At 38.1% G+C, this 23,310-nt stretch overlaps 1 protein-coding gene and 1 pseudogene across 1 annotated transcript in view; both read right to left on the minus strand.

Moving 5' to 3' along the window:
• Positions 1 to 12,854, minus strand: part of BARX2 (BARX homeobox 2) — a 61,118-nt gene extending 48,264 nt beyond the window's left edge. Inside the window, exon 1 of the mRNA XM_030221697.1 lies at positions 12,299 to 12,854. Within this exon, the coding sequence (XP_030077557.1) occupies positions 12,299 to 12,485 (187 nt within the window). The 5' untranslated portion in view covers positions 12,486 to 12,854. The remainder of the gene's footprint in view (positions 1 to 12,298) is intronic.
• Positions 12,855 to 22,266: 9,412 nt separating this feature from the next.
• On the minus strand, positions 22,267 to 22,697 carry LOC115481888 (annotated as a pseudogene).
• Between the last annotated feature and the right edge of the window lie 613 nt (positions 22,698 to 23,310).

The following is a 23,310-nucleotide window of genomic DNA, read 5'->3' on the forward strand; positions in this document are numbered from 1 at the left end:
ACTAAAATGGTCAATGGTCTTCATCATAAAGTATAAGGGACAGACTTAAAGGTCTCAATATTTATACTTTGCAAGAAAAGCAGGAGAGAGGAGATATAATAGAGACATTTAAATATTTCTGTGGCATAAATGCACAGGAAGCAAGTCTCTTTCAACTGAAAGATCTGGAATGAGGAAGCATAGGTTGAAGGGGAAATCAAATGGCCTCCCAGTGGAGGTGATGGAAATGAACACCATATCTGAATTCAAGAAAGCATGGGCCAAGCACATAAGTTCTCTTAGTAAGTGGAAGAGGTAGTGGATGATATGAATGGGCTTGATAATTAAACTTTCCAGCCTCTCTGAGCAATCCTACAAAGCAGCATAATAGGACAATCATACTTTTAATCACACGCATATATATATGAATTAAAGGCAGCCTTATCAAAAAATTACAAACTGCTCAAAATACTGCTGCTTGCCTCATATGTAGATCACCTCACTTCACCAAAGCAACTCTATCTTTTATTAGTAACCTACACTTGAATATCTTTCAAGTTCTGTGTTTTTATTCACCAAATTCTATATGGTTCTGCTCCATCATATATGAACAATCTCAATTAATTACCCCCACGTAATGCCATATCATCATCCAGAGAATTTTTCATTCTGCATTTCCCTATTTGTACTAATGTAATCTATAAAACAGTTCACAATGACAGTTTCTCATATCAAGGTACTAAAATTTGGAATTCTCTACCAAAAACAATTAAACGCACAGATGATTACCTGTCCTTCAGAAACCTACTGAATACTCTTTTTTTTCCAATTGAGCCTTTCAGAAAACAAAGAATTCTATTTGTACATTATCCATTCATACAATTCATTTTACTTCCTCTTTCCTCCCTAATCCTATCTAGCCCTAATTGTACCCATATTTATTAATCATCATTTCTTTGTTTACAAACTTAATTATGATTTAATATTCTTCTTTATCCATCTACCCTTAAGAACAGTTGCATCCACATTAATTCACCACGTTATATTTGTTGTACAAAGTCAATGTTATAGCATTATTTATTATACTTTATAATCTGTTTATATAATTTTAATATACATCATTCATTCATTTAATTATTTGTTATGTAAGCCACATTTAACCTGAGTCACTCGGGCTAATGTGGGGTAAAAATGTCATAAATAAATAAATAAAAATAGATAGATAGATAGATAGATAGATAGATAGATAGATAGATAGATAGATAGATAGATAGATAGATAGATAGATAGATAGATAGATACACACAAAGTAGAGCCTCAATTATTCAAAGTAAAGAGGACCAATAGATACTTGGATAAATTGAAAAGTCAAATAATAGTCTGTTATTGAGATGAACATGGGGAAAGCCACTACCTCCCTGGGATTGGTAGCATGGAATGTTGATACTAATTGGGTTTCTGCCTGGTTCTTGTGACCTGGATTGGCCACTGTTGGAAGCAGGATACTGGGCTAGATGGACCATTGGTCTGACCCAGTATGGCTGTTCTTATGCAGAACAAGTGGATGAGGGATAAAGCAGAAGTATACTGAATGCATGTTTCAAAAGAGGAAGCAGTCTTTCAAACTAAGGGTTTCTTTTACTAAAGTGCGCCGAAAAATGACCTGCATTGGTGTAGATGTGTGTATTGAATGTGCGCAGGTCCATTTTTCAGCGCGCCTGCAAAAAAGGCCTTTTTTGGCTGAAAATGGATGTGCAGCAATATAAAAATTGTCGCACATCAATTTTGGGTCTGAGACCTTACCGCCACCTATTGACCTAGTGGTAAAGTCTCACGCATTAACCGGGGCGGTAATGGTCTATGCACGTATAATACCGATTAGTGCCCGGTTAGCGCCGCATGCAGGAAAATTTCTGGCATGCCTAGTGGACCCGCATAAAAGATGAAATTACCGGGCGTTCAAAATTGGCATGTGTAGGACACACGTACGCGCCTACACGACTTAATAAAAGGGCCCCTAAATGTGATGCCAGAAAAGAGAAAGAGAAGCCTGTGCACTTCTCAATGACAATACTGTGACATCACATGTCAGATATGTGAGACTCTACTGTAGAGATATATATATACACACACACAGGGTGAGGCAAAAAAAAAAAAAAACCTTTTTGCTGTTTTCATAGCAACCACTTGGAATTTCAATGTGAAGTTTTACAGCTTTATTTGATGTTATTGTCTACATTTAAGTGCTGAGTGGAAATGAGATTATCTTTAAACACGGTGAAGTTACAGACTTTAAAATGTGACCACCCAGTGATTTTTGCAAGTTCAAAAATATTTGCGCTGTAAAACTACCATTATTTGAAAAACAAAACAGGGAACCAGCTTGCTGTTAATGACGTCACATTTTGTAAACAATAATTTGAATCTGAATAACTTGTTTTTGATAACCCGATAATTTACAGATAATTTCTTTAAAAGTATTTCGGATCAGAATGACAATCAGGACAACGTGTCAATAGTCAACAAAATGAGAATCCAGACACTGTGGGGCCCTTTTACTAAGGCTTGCTTAAACGTGGCCTGTGCTGGTGTAGGCACATGTTTTGGATGTGCATAGGTCATTTTTTTCAGCGCCTAGAAAAAAAATGCATTTTTTTGTGTCCGAAAACGAATGTGGGGCAAAATTAAAAACCAGCGTGCGTCCATTTTCAGCCTGAGGCCTTACCACCACGGACGTTAAGCAGCCAGTGCACATAAACTGCCAATTACTGCCAGGTAAGCGCCACATAGTAGAAAATAGAAAATATTTTCACCCACATGTTTTGGACAGGCGTCAAAAATAGAATTACCTACAGGGGCACGCGGTAGCTGGGCGGTAGTTCAAATTGGCATGCATTGGATGCACGTAGGCACCTATGTGCCTTAGTAAAAGGACCCCTGTGTGAACAAGGTTTCAGAACAAAGGCGGTTAAGAACTTCCCAGTGACTACAGACCTGTGTTAAAGCTGGGGGTGGACACTTTGAGCATTCACAGTGACTGCGAAATTCTGACATGCTGTTAATTGTATCGTTGGAATGATGTTATTTTACTGTGTTTTAGCTTGAACATTTTTTACGCACATAAATTGCTAGGTAGTGATGCTAAAATGTCAGTAACATCAACATAGCTTAAGATAATTAAATGTTGTTTAATGGTTATACACAAGTATGATGACTTAAATAAGTACATAAAATTTCTCGTTAAAATTCAGAACTGGTTCTGAGAAACCTGCAAACACCTGTGGTGGGTTACGTTTTTTGCCTCACCCTGTGTGTGTGTGTGTGTGTATATATATATATATATACATATATACATATACATATACATATATATATATATATATATATATATATATATATAAAAGAGAGAGAGAAAGCAAAAGCCATTTACCCAGGTAAATTGACTGTTTGAAAATTGCCCTCTGGCCTGCAGGTAAAAGTACTAATGGTTCTTTGAGTTGCTGTCTAAACTTAATGTTTTGCTTTGATTGCCAGTGTTCTGCCCTATTCTGCCTAATGGTTAAACTAGCCCTGACCCCATGCCTTCTGTTCAGGGTTGAGGGACTTCCATGAACCTTATTCAATGAATATTTTTTTCCATATGCACAGAATAGGAAAAGCGATTTTTTTTTAAAGCCTAGTTTTATATTTACAGCACTCTTTCAAAAGGAAATTTTTCCAGAGCACATTGATCGTACTGTGAATCTATGGTAGTATTTTTGTTGCACTCACTACAGAATGTAATTGATATATTTATCATGCTTTAGACATCAATAATGGTAGCAACTTGTCTTCTCTGTTACAGAGAAACTCCTTATTATGAGAAGTTTTTTGCAAGAAAAAAAAGTTGGCTGTAGTATGGGTTTCATTGTAAAGCTTTTTATCTTTGACGCAAATCAGCAGAATCCTTTCCATTTCCCTTATACGTACAATCTTCCTATCTATAATCACAAAATCAAAAGCAGTTTTCTTCAGTCTATATAGAAAGAGACACTATTATTTTTCCTTTTTGTCAGAGTAAAGAAAAGTTTTCTCTCTGTGTTCATGAATTGCTGAGAAGAGCTTCTACCCAGTATATCATACAAAAATCTTCCCAGGGTCTCTGCTATAAGTATGTCCCTTCATGTATCAACCAGTGTCCCAAAAATCTTTCATCACAGGACACTTCCAAAATACATTTATTTATTTATTTGTTTGTTATATTTCTATCCCACATTTTCCCACCTATTTGCAGGCTCAATGTGGCTTACATAGTACCGGAGAGGCGTTTGCTGACTCCGGTGTGAACAAATACAAAGTGATGTTGTGGTAAGATAAAGTTCATGTGGCATAGCCACATTAGGGAATCGTACAGCGGAAGAGTTGTGTTATGTCCATTCCGTACTTTAGTTTTGTTCTGTTGCAGAGATCAGGTATTTATGCCTTATTAAACAGATTAGTTTTTAGTGTTTTCCGGAAGTTTAGGTGTATTACTTTCTGCACTGCCTCAACACTTTTCTTATTGAGTATTTTTTTAACACATGAAGCATGCTTTCCTGATGGGAGAAGACATTATGACTTTTTAAGAACATTTGGAAAATCTCCTACCACCTCTCTAACTCTCTGTCAATAGCAGTCAGGTCTTATCTGTGCTTCCAAATGAGCATTCCACTCTTGGAGAATGAAAGAATGGATGGCTAAAAACCAAAGCATGTTAAGCACGATTGCAGGGTTTGTTTTTATTAATTATATTGCCTATAACTGAATGTTTACTTAGCTGGGACGGTGCATAAATCTTCAGATCTGACATTTTTTTAATCACTGTGCGGAAATAAATGGCAAGAAACAAAATTGAAGGTTTTACTATTTTACTGGACTCACTGAATGCATTTTTTTTACTAGCTTTCAGGAATTACACTTGCTTCTTCGGGACCTTGATTTCCATAAAGTGGACTAACATGACGATCACACAACATAATCACTTTAATTGTGAAAACATTCTAATTTTGCAAATGCTTCTTGTGGGGTGCTAGAACTTAAGCAAAATACATCTACTTGTTCATTTCAAGTGCACCTGGTTCACTAGCCCCTCCGAGGAGCCTGCTGCAGGCTTGAGCACTTCAGTGTTAGTGAGGAGCAGGAAAATCGAAAACTGTTTCCATACTAAAAGATCATTTCTCTTCTTAACATTTTTAAAAGTGAATTCTCACTACACACATTTCCATGTCATATTCCTAAAATGTATCAGCCATACTAGGAAATAAGAAGGAAAATGTAGCCATGTTCTTTCTTCTTCAGATATTGGAAGTAACCATCCCCAAGTTTAGAGGTGTTTGCTATTTGATAAGATAGGGAATTTAATTTATTTATTTATTTATTTGGATTTTGCTCACACCTTTTTCAGTAGTAGCTCAAGGTGAGTTACATTCAGGTACACTGGGTATTTCCCTTTCCCTGGAGGGCTAATAGTCTAAGGATATCAATAGATAGATGAGGTGTAATTCTATAACGGGTGCATCTATATTTAAGCACCTGGGAGATCCCATATGACATCTGTTCTGCAAAGGAAAATAGGTGCCGTTGTCCTTTATAGAATAAGTGTAACAGGTAAGATACACACCTATGTGCTTAAGCATCAGAGTATGCACTTAAATGCCATAGAGCTGGTGTGTGTGCATGAGACTTATGGTATCATCAGTGTGAATCTTACCCCTGTTCCTGCCCAGACTCAGCCTATATGTGTGCCTACTTGTAAAATATACAGTATGTAAATATTCACATATTTACAGAATAGCACTTAGGGGGCCCTTTTTATTACCTGGTGGTAGGACTGCAGCCAGGTTCGCATGGGACAAATCGGCCCTACCACTGGGCTCTCCCAGGAGCCTGGCGGTAGTTCTGGACCTGCCGCATAACACTTCCGGCACTAGAAAATATTTTCTATTATCGGCAGGCAGGGAGTGGGCATGCCTGGTGGTAACTGAGCAGCGCCACATGCTGCCTGATTACTGCCAGGTTAATGCTGGAGCCCTCACTGCCTCCTAAAAAGGACATGGTAAGGGCTCCAGTAATAAATGGTTCTGTGGCAACTTTTTAATTACCGCACAACTATTTACTGCCCCTTTAAAATATATATATATTTACCCACAGTGGTAAAAGGCGTCCTCGTTGCACGGCGATTTCATGTGCTGATGCCACCATTGGCCACCTACTACTACTACTTATTTCTATAGCGCTACTAGACGTACGCAGTGCTGTACACTTGAACATGAAGAGACAGTCCCTGCTCGACAGAGCTTACAATCTAATCAGGACAAACGTGATTAATGCATTATTTACTAATTGCAATTTTAAAAAATAAATCCCAATTAGTTCAATTAATCATAGTGTTCCTCTGCCCACGCACCTGGCATATCATTACTTCCCCTCCTCCCCAACAGCACTTATTTGCTGTGACTCCGGGTCCAGCATCAGTTTTCTAACAGCTGTTTGATAAAAGGGCCCCTTAGGTAGATTTTTGGCATATACATGTGTATATGTGCACATAGGTGCATATATGCCATTATTCTATATATTTACACATGCAATTGGCCTGTAAGTGTTGGCAACAACTTTATAGAAGTATCCTCATGTTGCAAGTTTCAATATCCTACATAAAGACTCATCTAAAGCCAGCAGAATTTGTGCTTTTATCACCTTAAAAATACAGTTTTCCTTGATTGAATTGTTTTATCAGGTTTTATAATATGGGCAATAACGTTGAGTTTTGCAGACACTTAAACACAACACAGAGTAGAGGCAATATGAAATAATTTAATAATTCTGTTCTCTTGCACATTTCAGTAAGAAATGCATATGGGACAGAATATTTAAAGGGTTCAGGGTATTTTTGGCAATTTTATTGTTTCACTATCCCTTAATCCAGAGGTGGGCAACCACGGTACTCAAGGGACGCAACCCAGTCGGGTTTTCAAGATTTCCACAATGAACATGCATGAGATTGATTCGCATGTACTACTTCCATTGTATACAAATAGATCTAAATCTTGAAAACCTGACTGGGTTGCAGCCCTCGAGGATCGTGGGTGCCCACCCTTGTCCTAATCTATAATTAGTTTGGACCAAGGACCCATTTGTTAAAAGTTAGCCCTAGATTTGCCTGGTGCAAAAACATAAGCATAGTCAACGGGGGAAACACTGGTACTGACCTAGTACAACATTTTAATACAGAAACTCCCATAATGTGGCATCACCAAATTCTTCCTCCTGTAGGAATGATGCTATAAAGTACATAACATTGCCTCTTTTAATGCCTTTTTTAATGTATAAAATAGGACAATTAATGCCTATTGAGCCAACAAATTGAAGATCTGCAATTCAAATACATAAGTCATTCATTTAGAGTCAGAGAAGCTATGGAAAGTCAATTGAAACTAGTCCATTACAGCCAGTACTGGAGTAAAAAAAGAAATATTGAATTAGTAGAAGATGACCTGAAACATTGCATTTTGCAAAAACATGAAGATAACATGAAGAATTCATTTCTTCACTAGAAATCATTCCAGACCTTTATCTAAGGATTAATGGAATCCTCTAGGCTATTTCAGAATTTACCGCAGAGCACCAGGCAAGGCAAAGAAAATTAATCTGATCTACAGCTCAATCAGAGGATCCAGCTGATACTTAACTTTCCAACAATTTGACTCTTACATGCAGCCTTTTCCTCAATCCTCTTGGAAGTTGATATTCAACTGTCCACATTTCTTCCCCACTGATCAAGTTTCATGACAGCTCTCTTAATTGTGTATATGCCATACAGGTACCAAACAGAACCCCCAAGTCACACTTTTCAATCAGTAACCTATCTTTCAACTTTCTCATTCCAACAATGTACGTAACTTCCCTCCATCTTCCAGTCCCATAAAGATATCTCTTGTGTCTATCTATACAGTGTCACACACATGTGGTAGCAGTATAAAACATTGCAATTAACAGTAAAAGCAGCAAGTAATCACTATCTTCAGCAATTTGTAAGCACTTCATGTTGCTTCGGGAGACAAAACACAGATGAAATACAGATGAACAAAGAAAAAAAATAACTAAAGCAGCATTTGTTATGGGAGTAGCTTAATATATTTCTCGACTAGTTTTTGGAATCTAACATTCCTGTTGTGTAAATATTTCAAAGGAATTGTTTATAAAAGTGAGTATTATTTAATAACTGTCTTCCTAATATTTCAAAGTCAAAATACAGTTTAGCTGCAAATTTCACTCAGGCAGGGGTATTTTTCCCTCCAGCCCTTGAACAATTCACAATTATTTTTAGAAAATCTACAAATTATGCAAAATGTGCCCTTCTTTCTCTTTTTTAAATTTATCCCTGGTCTCCTTGATGCACTTTTTGCTGGAGATTTTACAGATATTTCATGCAATGTATATCCTAGCTTGTCCAGCTTATCTTGTAATCCATATCGAACTGTAAGATTTTGCAGAAAATAATATGTTATGTTACGTTAACATCGGTAGGAGATGCATTGGCAGAACCCTACGTTTATAATACTGTTTGAGCACTTGCTTGGTGCTGTATTTGGCTCCCAATATTTCATCAAAAAGAGGGTTAGAGTACATGAATGCTAAATATTTACCCATTTGTTGTTTTTAATAGTACGTTTTTCTCTATGTATATCTGCTTCATTTTTGGTCTTAAATCTTACCTACAAAATTCAATATGGGTAATTTGTTGAGCACCGAAACAGGCAGTGTGATTTATAGATTTTAAAATGATTATAGCCCATTCTCTTTTCAGACACTTTGTTTTGTGGACTTCTTTTCCATCACTGCTGTTCACCTGAAGATATGGGTGTTGAACAACAACAAAAACAAACCCTTTCTTTCATGATCCTATGCTTCCTGCTGTTTGATGACTTCAGAGAAATGCAGTTCTTTCCATTCTAATGAGCTACGATGTCACAGATGCTAGACTATGACATCATAGGCAGGATCAAAGAAGAGGAAAAACTTAGTCACCCAGGATTTGTAAACTATGTGGTCCTAGATAACATATTCTGAGAAGTTTCTACATATCATTTCTATCATTGCTGTTAAGACTGAAAGGATAGCCAGAGATGAACCAGGCACAGCCCAAGCCCACCTTCAAAATGCCCCAACACACCCCCTTGTGATTTGGACACATTGCAGATGAAATGCATAGATAGATGTCTGCAAAACAGGTTTCAAAAATACCAATTTGGATGTTTAGAGAAGAAATCCATCCAAGTGGTGCTTTTTGAGACTTTTTTTTTTATATATATTTTTCACTTTCAAAAATGAGCCCCCAAGTGACACACCTAATTTATAATAGCCTATAAACTACATGCATAACTGGGAGACACACTTATGTCCCCTCCCCCCCTTTGCAGTTCAGTGCTATGACAGTACATGCTGCCTTATAGAACAGCACCTAGTGCACACAAGCACTTAACTGTCAATTAATGGTGCCTTTGACACAGAGGAGTAGCCTAATGATTAGTAAAGTGGGCTGAGAACCTGGAGAACTGGGTTTACTTCCCACTGCAGTTTCTTGCGACCCTCAGCAAGTCACTTAACCCTCCATCGCCCCAGGTACAAAGTTAGATTGTGAGCCCACTAGGGACAGGAAAAGTACCTGCATATAATATAAGTAAACCACTTTCGTTGTACCCACAGAAAGGCAGTATATTAAATCCAGTGATCCTTTTTTACATAAGTGGTACATACCTCATTCAGGTACTTTCACTGTCCCTAGTGGGCTTACAATCTTAGTTTTTGTACCAGTGCTATACATGATGGGACCCAGGGCAGATGCTAGGGAGGGGACCCCAAAGCTTGCTTGCAGATTGTCCCTCTTTCAACTTCAGGCAGGTTTGGGGCCCCCAGTGACATGGGGGCCCAGGGCAATTGCCCTGTTTGTCCACCCCACCTGGGGCCATGAAGGATTGAGTAACTTGCCCAGAGTCACAGCAGCTGCACTGGGAGTAGAACCCAGTTCCCAGCCCTCTGTACTAATCATTAGGCTACTCCTTCACTCAAGGTGCCAGTTTATAGAATTGCCCTGTATATCATTGCCCAGAAGTTACGTTTGGTAAACATATTTTATGTCTCCATGTTTAGGTGGTGCAAGTATGCATTTATATATTTATGTCATCCCCACTGTTTTTATTTGCCCAGCATTAATCCCCAAACATGATAAGAATGGAAATATCCCCATATAGCATTTGAAAGTTTATTACTGTAGTACAGTCATGCGGCTGTATATCGTATCCATTAACTGTGTAACAGACTTCTTTATAAGCCAAATTTCTGTTCCTCAAAGTTCAGCTTGTCCAAAATTTGACAAAATATAGCACTCACTACCAATCTGTATGACCACATCATATACATTTTTTTCTAATCTTCTTGAGTGAAGGGATGGCCTCTTAAAGATAAATCAATTTTCAACTTTTCAATTTTTCTGATGGGTGCAGCCCGACTGCAATACTAAGCACTGCTCTGCGGGAAACTAGATTTCAGGATATAACCTCCTGCCTCTTGGAACAATTAGAACTGGGGAGTATTAAGCAGGCAGCCAGGGAAGGGAAGGGAAAGATCAGGGGAGTCACAAAACAGGGACAGCTACAGATTTGCAGGCTTGCTTAAGAGCACATGCGTTTGATGTTCTGGAAAGAAGCGCAGTTTCTGTCTCTCAGCCAAGACTGTCACTGCCGTGGTTGTGCTGGATGGGAGAGGCAATAAAAAGAGGGGTAATGGTGGAAGACCCCATGGCATTCTAGCCTCAGTGGAGGTTATACTATAAGCCAGAAGCCCAAATTTTCCAGGCTTACTTTCTCCCACCCTTTCAAGAACAATAAAACAAAGCTCTACAACATTTAGAAAAACGTCTCCAAAACAAGCATCACAAACTTGCGTCTCCTTACATTAACCAAATAAACGTAAACAGTAAAAAGGTGAATTTCCTTTTCAGTCTATAGTTACCGAACTCTTTTTCACTTGTGTCAGCTGATTGCTAATGCCATTCAAAGCTATTAATCCTCTTAATATCTCTGCTACTTATCTTTTGCAAAAGGCCTATGTACCAAACCCAGCCCTTTAAGACATTTGAAGAAGAGACGACCAGGGCCATTTTTTAAAAAATTAAAAATGTTTGTCGGTCTTTATATTGTACCAATAAAAAGCACATGAAGAAACTATGCTTGATGAGGGAAATAAATAATGGGTGGTTCGGTGTTTTTTGTAATCTGACAGTTGCAATTATGATACATGACTGCTAAGGTTTTGCAAATGTTCTTTCGTGTGTTATCTCGGTAAAGACTAATGATTTTTTTTTTTAATGTTTCATCTGCCGTACCAAACGGTGAAATAAAATATTTAGTACATTGTCTGCTAACAACTGATGTATTTTTGGTTGTTATTGTTTGTGGTTTGTCTGTGGTTTTAATTTTTGTTCGCATTTTTTACTTTATTTTCATGGACCGAAAATACATCAGTTTCCAAAGATCACCGTTTTAAACACCTTTCAATCACAGTTTCAACGTAATCCAAAGTTGAGGATTACACGGTTAAAAACAGGTTCCTTCTTTCAACAGGGAGCTTAAGAATTCTATTTTGCTTATACTGTTTCCTTAAGCACACAAACCTAATGCTGTATGTGTATCTAACATACACACCTTCTTTTGTAGGTACATGTATATTACAAATAAGGCATAATCCTACAGCTTCTAAACGTGTCTTTCACTGTAGGATTCTGTGTAGGACTGGAAGAAGAATTTTTGGACCGTATATAAAAATAATATAATTGTTTGGGGGGGGGGGGTTCATATCGTTTCTGTACATCATCATCCTTGCAACTCATATTATAAGTGCCGACTGCAATATCCATTTTAATTATTTTCTAACATAATGGAAATTTCACTTGCTTTCCTCATCTATTCACAGGTAATCCATGCAATTCTAGGTGGGGAAACAGCAGAAATATTACACAAGAGTTAGGAAACTATTAGATTTCTAAATTACCGCCAATCTGCTGCCTGAGTGCCTGGTTTTACCATTGCAGTTATGGGAGTGTTGTGATTATTAGACAATCTATTGCATGCTGATACGTTCCTTCTGTGGCACTGAGCTTTTTGCCACCAGCCTAAAATGCCAATCTTTAGCGCCGTGCCCAGGCCAGTCTTAAACCTGGGCAGATGCATGTGGGGTTTCTACTGACCAAAGACGGGGTGCAGGAGTGGCGGGAAGGAGTCAGATTTGGGGCTGAAAAGCTTACCGGAACATGAGTGCAGAGGCTTGGGTCTGACGACGAGAGAGGGACACGCAGAACACAAAGAAAGCTTCTCGAAATAATCGCACGTTTCCTTGGACAGGATTTCATCGATCATGAAGGTCTTGTAGCGCCGCCTGGCTACCTTCAGCTGCCCGGGAGAGGCGAGCCTCAGCTCGGCTTGGCAGAACATGGTAGAACCGCGGCTGGCACACACACAAAAAAACTATAAATAAATAAAAGAAGCTTGTTTTTTTTTTTCCCCCCTCCGAAGTTACCGAATCAAATGCAAGGGGACAAAAACACACACATACATTTAAAAAAAAATCACAAATTGGGGGACAAAATAAAGAAAGGAAAACTTCCAAAGGGACTGGAAAAAAGGCCACCTGAGAGGAATGAGAGAACGAGTACCATAGGTGGAAAAAGCTCTCCAGGTTTCCTGCTCTCTCTCTCTCTCTCTCTCCTATATAAACCCGTAGATCAACCTCATGTCAAGCCCTTTTTTAGGACACTTCAGCTGTCAATCAGAGAGGTTTTTCTTTTGGGCAGGACAAGCTTCTCCTCCCTTGTCTCCCTACTCTGTGCAGGGAGGCCATAGAGAGCAAATGGGACGCATTCCCTCCCTCCCTCCCTCCCTCCTTTCTCCTTTCCCCTCCCTCTCTTCACCGCTCGGGTTTTGTTTTGTTTTTTCCTTAATCTCCAGTTCAAGGTACACAGATTAGGGCTGGAGGCATTCCAGATTTTCCTACTTCGCAGATTGCAATTAGGCAATTGTTTAATAAATGAAAGCTGCTCACTTTACTTTGTGGTTTGCCAGAGCAGGCTAGTCCAAAAAGAGATTGCCAACTTTAAAACGCTGATGATAAATGCATCTGATTGCACGTATGGAAAATGCATAAATACTACACATGTGGATAAAAGGGGGAGACGAATTTATTGCCAATATACCTATACTATGAAAAATAAGTACAATTATCAACTTAAACCGCTGGTGTTAGTAGGCAATCCAGACAGCCTAGTATTTTACATTCAGATTTTCTAAATTTATTTCCTGATACATTTAATTACGTTTTATTTGTGCCCAGTAGATTCTGTACAGTCGTTGCCAGTCTTATCTCAAAAGTATCCCCAAACCTTGCATTAGCTAGTATGTTCAATTACAGCCTTCTCCGCCCACTGGCTTTCAGTTTTCAAACGTTCTCATTTTCTTGATCTTTGCCTTTACAAATGTCACAGGAGACTGCGGGCTGGAAAAAAAAATAAAACTCTGAGCGCCCAATAAATATTTCAGAGATTGATTGCACCTCTGTTTGTCTCTTCTTTGGAAAGTGGCAGAGTTTATTGTATTGTAACAGTTTAAATTCCTTTCTGGTTCGACACCAAATGCCCCCGGGCTTTCCTACAGTTTCGTTGTGCAAGAGCTTGTGCTGTCTCGTTCAATTTATAGATTATCTTCAGAATCTCCTAGCACAATTTTGATGTGTATAAATAAATCACAGTTTTATATTAAGCTTGCCAAAAGTACTTAGGTTTCTATGCACAATTTTGATGTGTATAAATAAGTCACACTTTTATATTAAGCTTGCCAAAAGTGCTTAGGTTTCTCTCTTTGGCTCTGTACTATTTCCGATTTTTAAAAAACCGGCTTAGATTCTAACCGGTTTTATCTAGATCGAGGCCCCTTGGAAAAATCTTTAACAATTCAATTCCAGTATGGAAAGCTGTTTGTGATCCGAGTTGACATTCTGCTTGTTTTGAAAACGAAATATTATCTGTAACAAATAACAATGTTTTGCCAAAGTTTTACTTTCGGAATGTGTACTTAAAAATATGTATTTTTTACTAAATTAACCTTTTAATTTCTACATAAGCATTGGGTTTGACATTCAAGACAACACCTTTTCAGGTATTTTCCATCTAGATTTTCATGATTGTTTTTCAATCAATTTTATTGAATAGGCTCAGAAATAAAGGCTAACAAATAAAAAACCAACAACAACAAATAAGCAAAGCAAAAAGAGAGTCTTTTATTGAGTCTGGGTACCGCAGACTTAAGCCGCATTAAAAAAAATAAACATACCGGTTACTTGTCTAACAATGTCCTTATATTATACAATTCTTAGTGCCTACTTTTAATGGAAGAATATTTCTTCAGATTATTCTTTTCTCAACATCGAAGAATTTAACCAGATTTACATGATTTGAATTGGATTGGAATTTGGATCGATTCATTGTAATTACCTTGCAAATTAAATCTCATTGCCTGGACCTGTATTTTTCACTAATAAACTGTACAAAAATATTCATAAATAAAGAAATGTTTTACAGTAGTATTTTTGGAGCAGGAAAAATTGAATGTTGTACTTCAAGTCAATCCCATCGATGATATCACCATTATTATTAAAGACAAAATACACAATAGTATTTTCTTTAGACAAATGGTAATTGAATGTGTTTTACAAGGGGCTTATTATTATTATTATTAAATAACACAACTATTTTTAAAACTAAAGAGTTTTAGAAGCAATGGATAGCACATTTTCTGATGATCAAGATTTTGACATGCTTCCATTTTGAATTACAGAAATGTACAAAAAGTTTTAAACTTACCGTAACGACAAACATCTCCCCCGTGTAAGATCAATCCACTTAACTGTGCATCTTTGGAAAGCCAAAAATTTGTCTCTGTTCTTCGAGTTCTTCCTTGCCCCTTTTAACAGATTAAAAAGTTTTATAAGAATATTTTCCTTGGCATTGATTCTGAGCTGGATAAATCGACCGTGCTATTAATAAGGTTATTATTGACTACTAGAAATGCTCCCTGGCTGAATTAGCAGAAGTAACTAATGAATCATTTCTAGTCAGAAATGTCACTTGTTTTATTGCAGATGTTATAGTTGCAAAAATATCCCCTGAAACACAGACTTCCTTACATGTGATGAAATCCATCCATATTACGGAATTTTAAGCTTTGGATGATGGTATATTTTTGGAAAAGCCTTTTAGTGTAGTGTATAGGAGGTAAAGAGAGTTGTTTTTAATGTTCTAATGGATACACTGTTGGTGCCATATAATTTCTTATTCTGTAAAATAATATTGTATATCAGAAGAGTATGTATGGTATTAGAGATGCAAACATGAATTTATTGTAAAGTGTTGTAGCCCTGCAATTATTTGTATTTTCCTTCACGTCCTTGCAGAATGTTAGAAATACTGATGTACCGTAGCAGATTCTGCAGTTGGTTTCACGATTCATTTCTGCTCATTCTTATAATTCCTGCTAAATTACATCTTTACAATGTCTCTTCCTCATAAAGGTAAGAACTAAGAGGTCAACCTTATTGCAAACAGGGCTAGGAGTGCAAAAATATGTGAAAACACCGTGCAAAAATGTCACAAGTTCAAGGTTATTGTATGTTTTGTCCATGCAAAGCCCCGTATGCCAAAATATTCAAAAGTTCGCCCCTCTTCACAGATAGTAAATCCTTGCATCTACTCCATTGTAGTGAAAGTTTATTTAAATTCGATATTAATGAGCTGCTGAGATCACAAAGTGTGCACACAGAAACATCGGACATCTTGGGTGCAAAGTTTCATGTGCGATTTTGTTACCCTGCTCATTTGCATGGGTAGCAAAAGCTGAACATCAAGGAAGCCACTAAACAGGGGCAAATCTCAAGGGTTGGCAGTTTTCTGGTCTGGACTGAAGGAAGTTAAGTGACGTCCTCAATTTTTCATGATGCTTCTTGGATAAGAAAATCAAATAGTTCTGTATTGGACTACACCACTATATCCCTTTCTACATAATCCTATCCACAATTGTATTTGACGTTAATATTTTTTTAAAGTGTTCTGTTCAACGACTTACACAGATAGGTTACTTGTTTGTTTGTTTGTTTGTTTGTTTGTTAAGGTTTATTAACTGCCTTTTTGAACACATGAAAAATGATATATAGCTAATGTAAACAGATATGGTATGATCATAGTAAAATGATCAACCATCAATTTCCTACACAACTTAAGTAGGGAGGTGTGGTAGCCGTGTTAGTCCACTTTTAAAGGTAATCAATAGAAATCAAACAAAATAAAACATGGAAAAGAAAATAAGATGATACCTTTTTTACTGGACATAACTTAATACATTTCTTGATTAGCTTTTGAAGGTTGCCCTTCTTCGTCAGATCAAGAAACGTATTAAGTTATGTACAATAAAAAAGGTATCATCTTATTTTCTTTTCCATGTTTTATTTTGTTTGATTTCTATTGATCACCTACATAACTTAGAAAGGGGCAAATTAAATCCTTGTTAAAAATAATATGATACAGACTCAGCACAGTGTACAGTCGATATGAACAAACTATCTGAAGACTCCTGCATCCGTTAGAAGATTAATACGGCCCTTTTACACCCCCCCCCCCCCCCCCCCCACACACACACACACACACACTGCATTAAAAAAAGCTTTGGGACAAATACGTGGTTATTCATGGCTTAAAATGTAGCAGTAATTACTGATCTTTTGCATAGTATTGAACCATGAATGTTAATCCATTTTTAAAGCAAAACAAAAGAAAAGAAGATTTTGTTCATTTTCATTTGTTTTATTTTTAAAACTCATATAAAGTCACTGCTGCTGTATTAAAAAAAAAAAATCCACTCCCACCTGTCCCAAGCCTCTCTTAGCCTAACAAGGAATTTTTGCAGGGCTACAGCAACCAGGCTTCTCAGAAAGACGGAATAGGAGAGTCTGGGGCAAAATTGGGGAATGGCTTAGGAGTATTTGGGGTGGGGGAGGGGGGACAGAGGATCCAACGTTTTACATTTTGTTTTGATTTTATCATGTTTTAATTTCTTTTTCGTTTTAAATTGACAAACATAAACTGCATGAAATATAAAATAAAATGAAATAAAAAAATTGTCTGTGCATACCCCCTGATATTTTAGAAAGACACATAAAAGTTAGTCCTTGGTTTTTGGAACTTACAGTCTAAGATTGTCAAAGATTTATGAGTTAAAAGAGTGAATTGTAGGTGGGATTATATCAGGAAGGACTCACCTTAATTAAGGCTGTATGAAGTGAGTCATTTTAAGAATCTATATAAGTAACCAATGGGGCAGCTGGGATTCATGTCAGACCCTTCATTTGCAAAACAGAGACTAATTTTCCACTCCTAACACAAAGCTAAGCCACCAATAAGCAGGCATTTGGAGCTAACAGTTAAAAGAAGTCAATTCCACCATTAAACCAGTGTAGACAGATTTGGAGTTTTTATTTATACATATTTATTTATGCCTAGTAATTTTTAGTGTTCAGTTGAGAACAGTTTTTCCTTGCATAGGGATGAGTGGATTTAAGGGGGGGGGGGGTATTCAAATTGCTCTGATTGTTCTTTCTATCTATCAGTCCATTTAGTGAAATATTTGTAATACAAAAGTAAAAAATTTTTAAACTCTGTATTAAGAATTAGAGCAGAAAAATAATTATCTCTGATGTGATAAATACTACAAAGTGTGTTCCTAGCTAAGACCAGCTGGTAGGTAACAGAACCCTTTTACCTAACAAAAATTTCAATAAAATATCCTTTAAAAAATTAAAAAAATAAAATAAAATGAATAAGCAGGTGGCCTGTCCTCTGAGATTTACATCTCCAAATGGGTATCTTGCACATAGTATGACAGCAATGAATCTCACTCTTAAACCAAGGTGAGGGGCCCTTTTACTAAGCCGTGTAAGCATCTGTGTGCACCCAACGTGCACCAAAATGGAGTTACTGCACAGCTACCACGTGGCTGTTGCAGTAATTTCATTTTTGCTATGCGTTCGATAAGTGCGGCCATGCATATCGGACGTGTGCCAAGTGGCATTTGACGTGCGTAGGTCATAACTGCCCGGTTACCAGGTGAGACTTTACCACTAGGTAAATGGCTGGTGGTAAGGTCTCAAACCCAAAATGGACGTGCGGCAATTTACATTTTGCCACACATCTATTTTCGGCAACAATTTTAAAAATGATTCTGCACGTGCCCAAAACATGCGCTTACACTACCACAGGCCATTTTTCAGCGCACCTTAATAAAAGGACCCCTAAGTTAGGTAGGATCTTAGTCTCTTCATTCTTGTATTGCTTCAAAGAACAAAGAACATGCAACATAGTTTGGAAGTGGCTTTTAATCAGGCCAGTGGCACCTAAGATACCTCCCTTGATTTCTATATTCTTTTGTCACATTTTCCTGATCTCTGATTGCATCTCTTGATCTTGATGATATTCTGTCTCTCTCCACAGGTAGTTGTTTTGGATTTTGGCTCTTTGATCTGTGCATCTTGGCATGTCTGCTCTACCCTTCCTCATAATTCTAGCCTAGGCAAAGCAACTCCAGAATAGATCCTTGCCAACTGCTGTAAGGAAGGTCTGTTAACACCCCCATGACAGCATAAGATGAAAAATTCTTCCATCTCTCTTGCAACTGCAATATCCTGTAACTCCCTCTCACATGAAATAAAAATGTGACAGGCCAGGATTAAAACTTTCGGCAAAGGAACAAGTTTGACATGCTTAATGAGAATTTTGGCTCAGATACTCTCAGAACAATACGGTAGAGCATAGATTAGACAATATTGTCCATAAAAAGACTTCTTGTGTTTTCTTTTTTTTTCTTCTTAATCTATGTATGTGTCGTTGCTAAGGACCATTCAGACAAGTTTACTTTGCTTTATCCCACATAAATACTGAGGGTGATTGTTAAACAGGGCATCTAGGGAAGGAGGCTGAAACCCCATGTTATACCTCTTTTGAGGCAGGTATAACTTTGTACATCCGTGTGCAAGTAGCAATCAGCTACTTGCACACAGATTCTATATAGCACACCTAGAGATCCACACTGAAATCCAAGCGTATTCCAAAACAATGCACGTAAGTTAATTGGCTTAACAGCCCAATCAGCTTTGTTAACAGAACAAGCAATAATTGACAATAATTAGAATTTACATGCACAACTTGTACGCCTAAGTTCTAACACGTGGAGGCAAAAAGGGGCATGGTAATGGGCATTCTTTGGGCATTCCAAAATTTACACACATACTTATAGAATTTGGCCCAGTGCATGTAAATCTACATGCCAGGATTTACCCGTGTTTTCATTGGTGTAAATGGACACGCATAGTTTTAGATGCTGGGATATCAACTAAGTGCATTCTCTATACCTATCTAAATGTAGGTGCAGCTTATAGAATATGCTTAGGCGGGAATGTTCTCCGCACTGATTTTTTAGGCGCCATATATAGAATCCACCTCTATATGTGTATTTAATAGAATACATGCGTAAGTACCAATCCTGCTTCCAGGAATGTCAACACAGTATTGTCTAAAGTGGCCACATAACCTCCTAGTCCTTGAGTTCATTGAGACAGGGAGTTGTATATAATGTGTTACGGTTCCTAAAGGAAAAGTCCATTGAACATTATTATTTATTCATTATTCATTATTAATATTATTTTTAGGGGGTGGGGGTTGCCAGGTTCTTGAAGCCTGGATTGGCTATGCTGGGCTTGAGGACCCTTGGTCTTTTCCCAGTATGGTGGTGCTTATGTGCTTATGTACCATTCGGCTCTGGTTTTGGAAAGTGTGACTTTCATGTTCATTTGTATTACGGATGAACATGTTTGATGTTTTACTTGCATTGTATTTTCATTTGGAAAAAAGAAACAAAAACAAATTTAAGTGAAAAAAAAAAGTAGGCACTATGCCCCGGATTCTATATAGCGCATCTAGAGATTCACTCTGAAATCCAGGCGTATTCTATAACGTGTGTAACTTAATTAGCTTAACAAGCTAATCAACGTTGATGCTAATCAACGTTGATAACAGAAGTTAACAAGCACTAATTGGCAATAATTAGAATTTACATGCACAACTCGCTAAGCATATTCTGTAATAAACCGTGCCTAAATTCTAATTTGTGAAGTTCAAAAGGGGTGTGGCTATGATAATTGGATGTTAACAAGCAATTATCAGCACTAATTGACATTGATTAAGATTTTTGTGTACAACTCACTCACGTGTGTTCTATAACATGGTGCGCCTAAATTCTAAGCTGCATAGTTGAAACGGAGGTGTGGGCATTTCCAAAATCTATGTACATTATTATAGAATACACCCAATTTGCACCTAATTTAGGCATCAGGATTTACACCAAGTAAAATGTGGCCTAAATGGATGCAACCAAATTTAGTCGCATGGCGCATCACTCAATGTATTCTATATACTGTGTGGAAATTTAAGTCTATTGTATAGAATTTAGGCATACTTTAGAGAATACACCTAGGCATAATTTTTTTCTATGCAAATTTTTTAGGCACCATATGTAAAGTCTAGCCCTTAAGGAGCTTTGGAGTAATTTAGCAATTACTACACGGTACACCGCACTTAAGTGCCAGGGTGCAAGAAACAGCAGAAAATGGACACGGAAGGCACTTAGGGGCCCTTTTACTAAGATGCACTGAAAAATGGCCTGCGCTGGTGTAGGCGCATGTATTGGACGCACGCAGGTCCATTTTTCAGCACACCTGCAAAAAAGGCCTTTTTTTTTTGCTGAAAATGGACGTGCAGCAAAATAAAAATCAGTGTGCATCCATTTTGGGCCTGAGACCTTACCGCCACCCATTGACTTAGTGGTAAGTTCTCACGTGTTAACCGAGTGGTAATCGTCAGTGCATGTACACTGACGATTACCGCCCGGTTAGCACCACATAGTACAAAATAGAAATTATTTTCTGTCACGCGTTTTCGATGCACGTAGAAATTAGAATTACCACCCGGGGCACGCGGTAGCCAGGTGGTAGTTCTAATTTGATGCACGTAGGTGCCTACATGTCTTAGTAAAAGGGCCCCTTACTGAGCATTAACCCCCTGATTCCATAAAGGTCCCTGAAAATTGTGTGTGCAAATTGAGGCATGATCCCGATTTGCACGTGCAATTTAATAATGAGCCAAGCAGTTATTGCAACTGATTAGATTGAGAATTGCATGCGTAAAGTTAGACACGGGATCCGAAGGCTAAAATTTACGTATGGCCCAAAAAAGGGGAAACAGAAATGAGAGGGTCATGGGCATTTCAGTGCTCATCAGGGGCACCTTTTTGTGTTACACACATAATTATAGAATAACGGTGCTCTGCGTGTAAATTTAGGTACAGGCATTTGCACCACATTTTCGTTGATGCAAATGGCGGTGCCTAAATTAATGCATGACCCCTCCACTTCACTGTTAATTCTATAAACCAGCCCTAACTTTAGGCACAGCTTACAGAATACTTCTTAAGCATTTTTTTTGGCGCTGATTTTTTTAGGCACCATATATAGAATCTATCCCTAACTGCCTAATGCAAAGTTAAGGTGGGACCACTTACTGCTTCCTAAACAGGAGGCAGTAATGGCTTCTGTGTTAACCAGGAGCAGGTACCACCAGTTTAGTGATTCACACCTCAGTTACAGCAGTACACTACTTTGACACATTTTTGATCCATTCTTAGCACTTTCGTGAAGCATTCTTTGCCACATTTGGGTTCTATCATATATGCACAGATTCCTGAGGCAGGCACTTTAGCCAAAACACAGTGCTGTGCCGAGTCATCATTTTTAACACCATCTTAATTATGGAATAAATATGTATATGATAACTTCCATCTCCCTGGTATCATTGGAAGGGTTTTGTTGATCACGCTACTCCTTTGTCTGGCCTGTTACGTTCATAGTGGATGCTATTCCTCCACCTCAGTGGTTGACCTCTATGTGAACATTAACACATGACCTGCAATGGAACATACAGAGAGCACCCCCGATAGGTGTTGTGTTGAATTTGCAGCTATCATGCAGCAATTGTAAATTTTACTGCAGTTTAGTAAAAGGGCCCCATTGTTTATAAAGACAAATGGGTGCCTATGTGCTGGGGGGTTTTTTGTTTGTTTGTTTGTTTTAGTCTTTATTTTCCATTTATTCATTTCTTGCACTTAAAGTATTCTTCGATGACATCTTTGGCCTGAGACTCTTTGCCATACTCCTTGACAACCACACAACTACAGCCAACTACTTTTCGGGGTTTGCCCTCTGTCGATTTTGCAGAGGCCTACCCACTCACCCAATTTCTTGTCATCAATCTTGATCAGGTTGATCTGATGTTCTGCACACAATGCCTCAACCAGCTTCACATACATGGGTTCATCGCAGTTGGAAGCAAGAACACAAAGGTGCGCTTGGCGCTTGTCCAAGGCTTTGGCAGCTTCTCTAATACCACGAGCTAAGCCATCATGGATGAGTGCGGTCTTAAGCACTTCTTGCAGGGTGGTGTTAATATTCATTACACCTCCAGCAGCAATGCCTTCCTCGGTCATCTTTGGATGATTGGCGGATGTCTCGTGCCCGTTGCTGAACTTCTTCGGAGTCCGCACGGAAAGCCTATGCGCTGTTTATAAAACAGGCTTTCAGAACTCTTCTTAATAGTGCACAAATGCTCTTGCACAAATTTAAGCCTGCTCTGAAGCCATTACTGTGTGTGTGTACTCTATGCATGTGCCTCTGTGTATTATAAATTACACTCATACATTGCAACTCCTCCCCAGCTCCACCCACACAATAACGGCATTTCCATAAAGGGATATCTATGGTGGCCTAAAGGGAACCTATATGGAGCCTATTCTAAAAGGAAACTAGACACATTTGTAGAGGTATAGAATGGGTAAAAGTGAATCAATTTTTCACACTTTCAAAAAGCACAAAGACCAGGGGACACTCAACGAAATTACATGGAAATACTTTTAAAACAAATAGGAGGAAATATTTTTTCACTCAAAGTATAGTTAAGCTCTGGAACTTGCTGCCAGAGGATGTGGTAACAGCAGTTAGCTTATCTGGGTTTAAAAAAGGTTTGAAAAGTTACTGGAGGAAAAGTCCATAGTCTGCTATTGAAACAGACATGGGGAAACCAGTGCTTGCCCTGGGATTGGTAGCATGGAATGTTGC

This window comes from Microcaecilia unicolor, chromosome 12 (genome assembly GCF_901765095.1).
Source record: "Microcaecilia unicolor chromosome 12, aMicUni1.1, whole genome shotgun sequence".
Taxonomy (NCBI): Eukaryota; Metazoa; Chordata; class Amphibia; order Gymnophiona; family Siphonopidae; genus Microcaecilia; species Microcaecilia unicolor.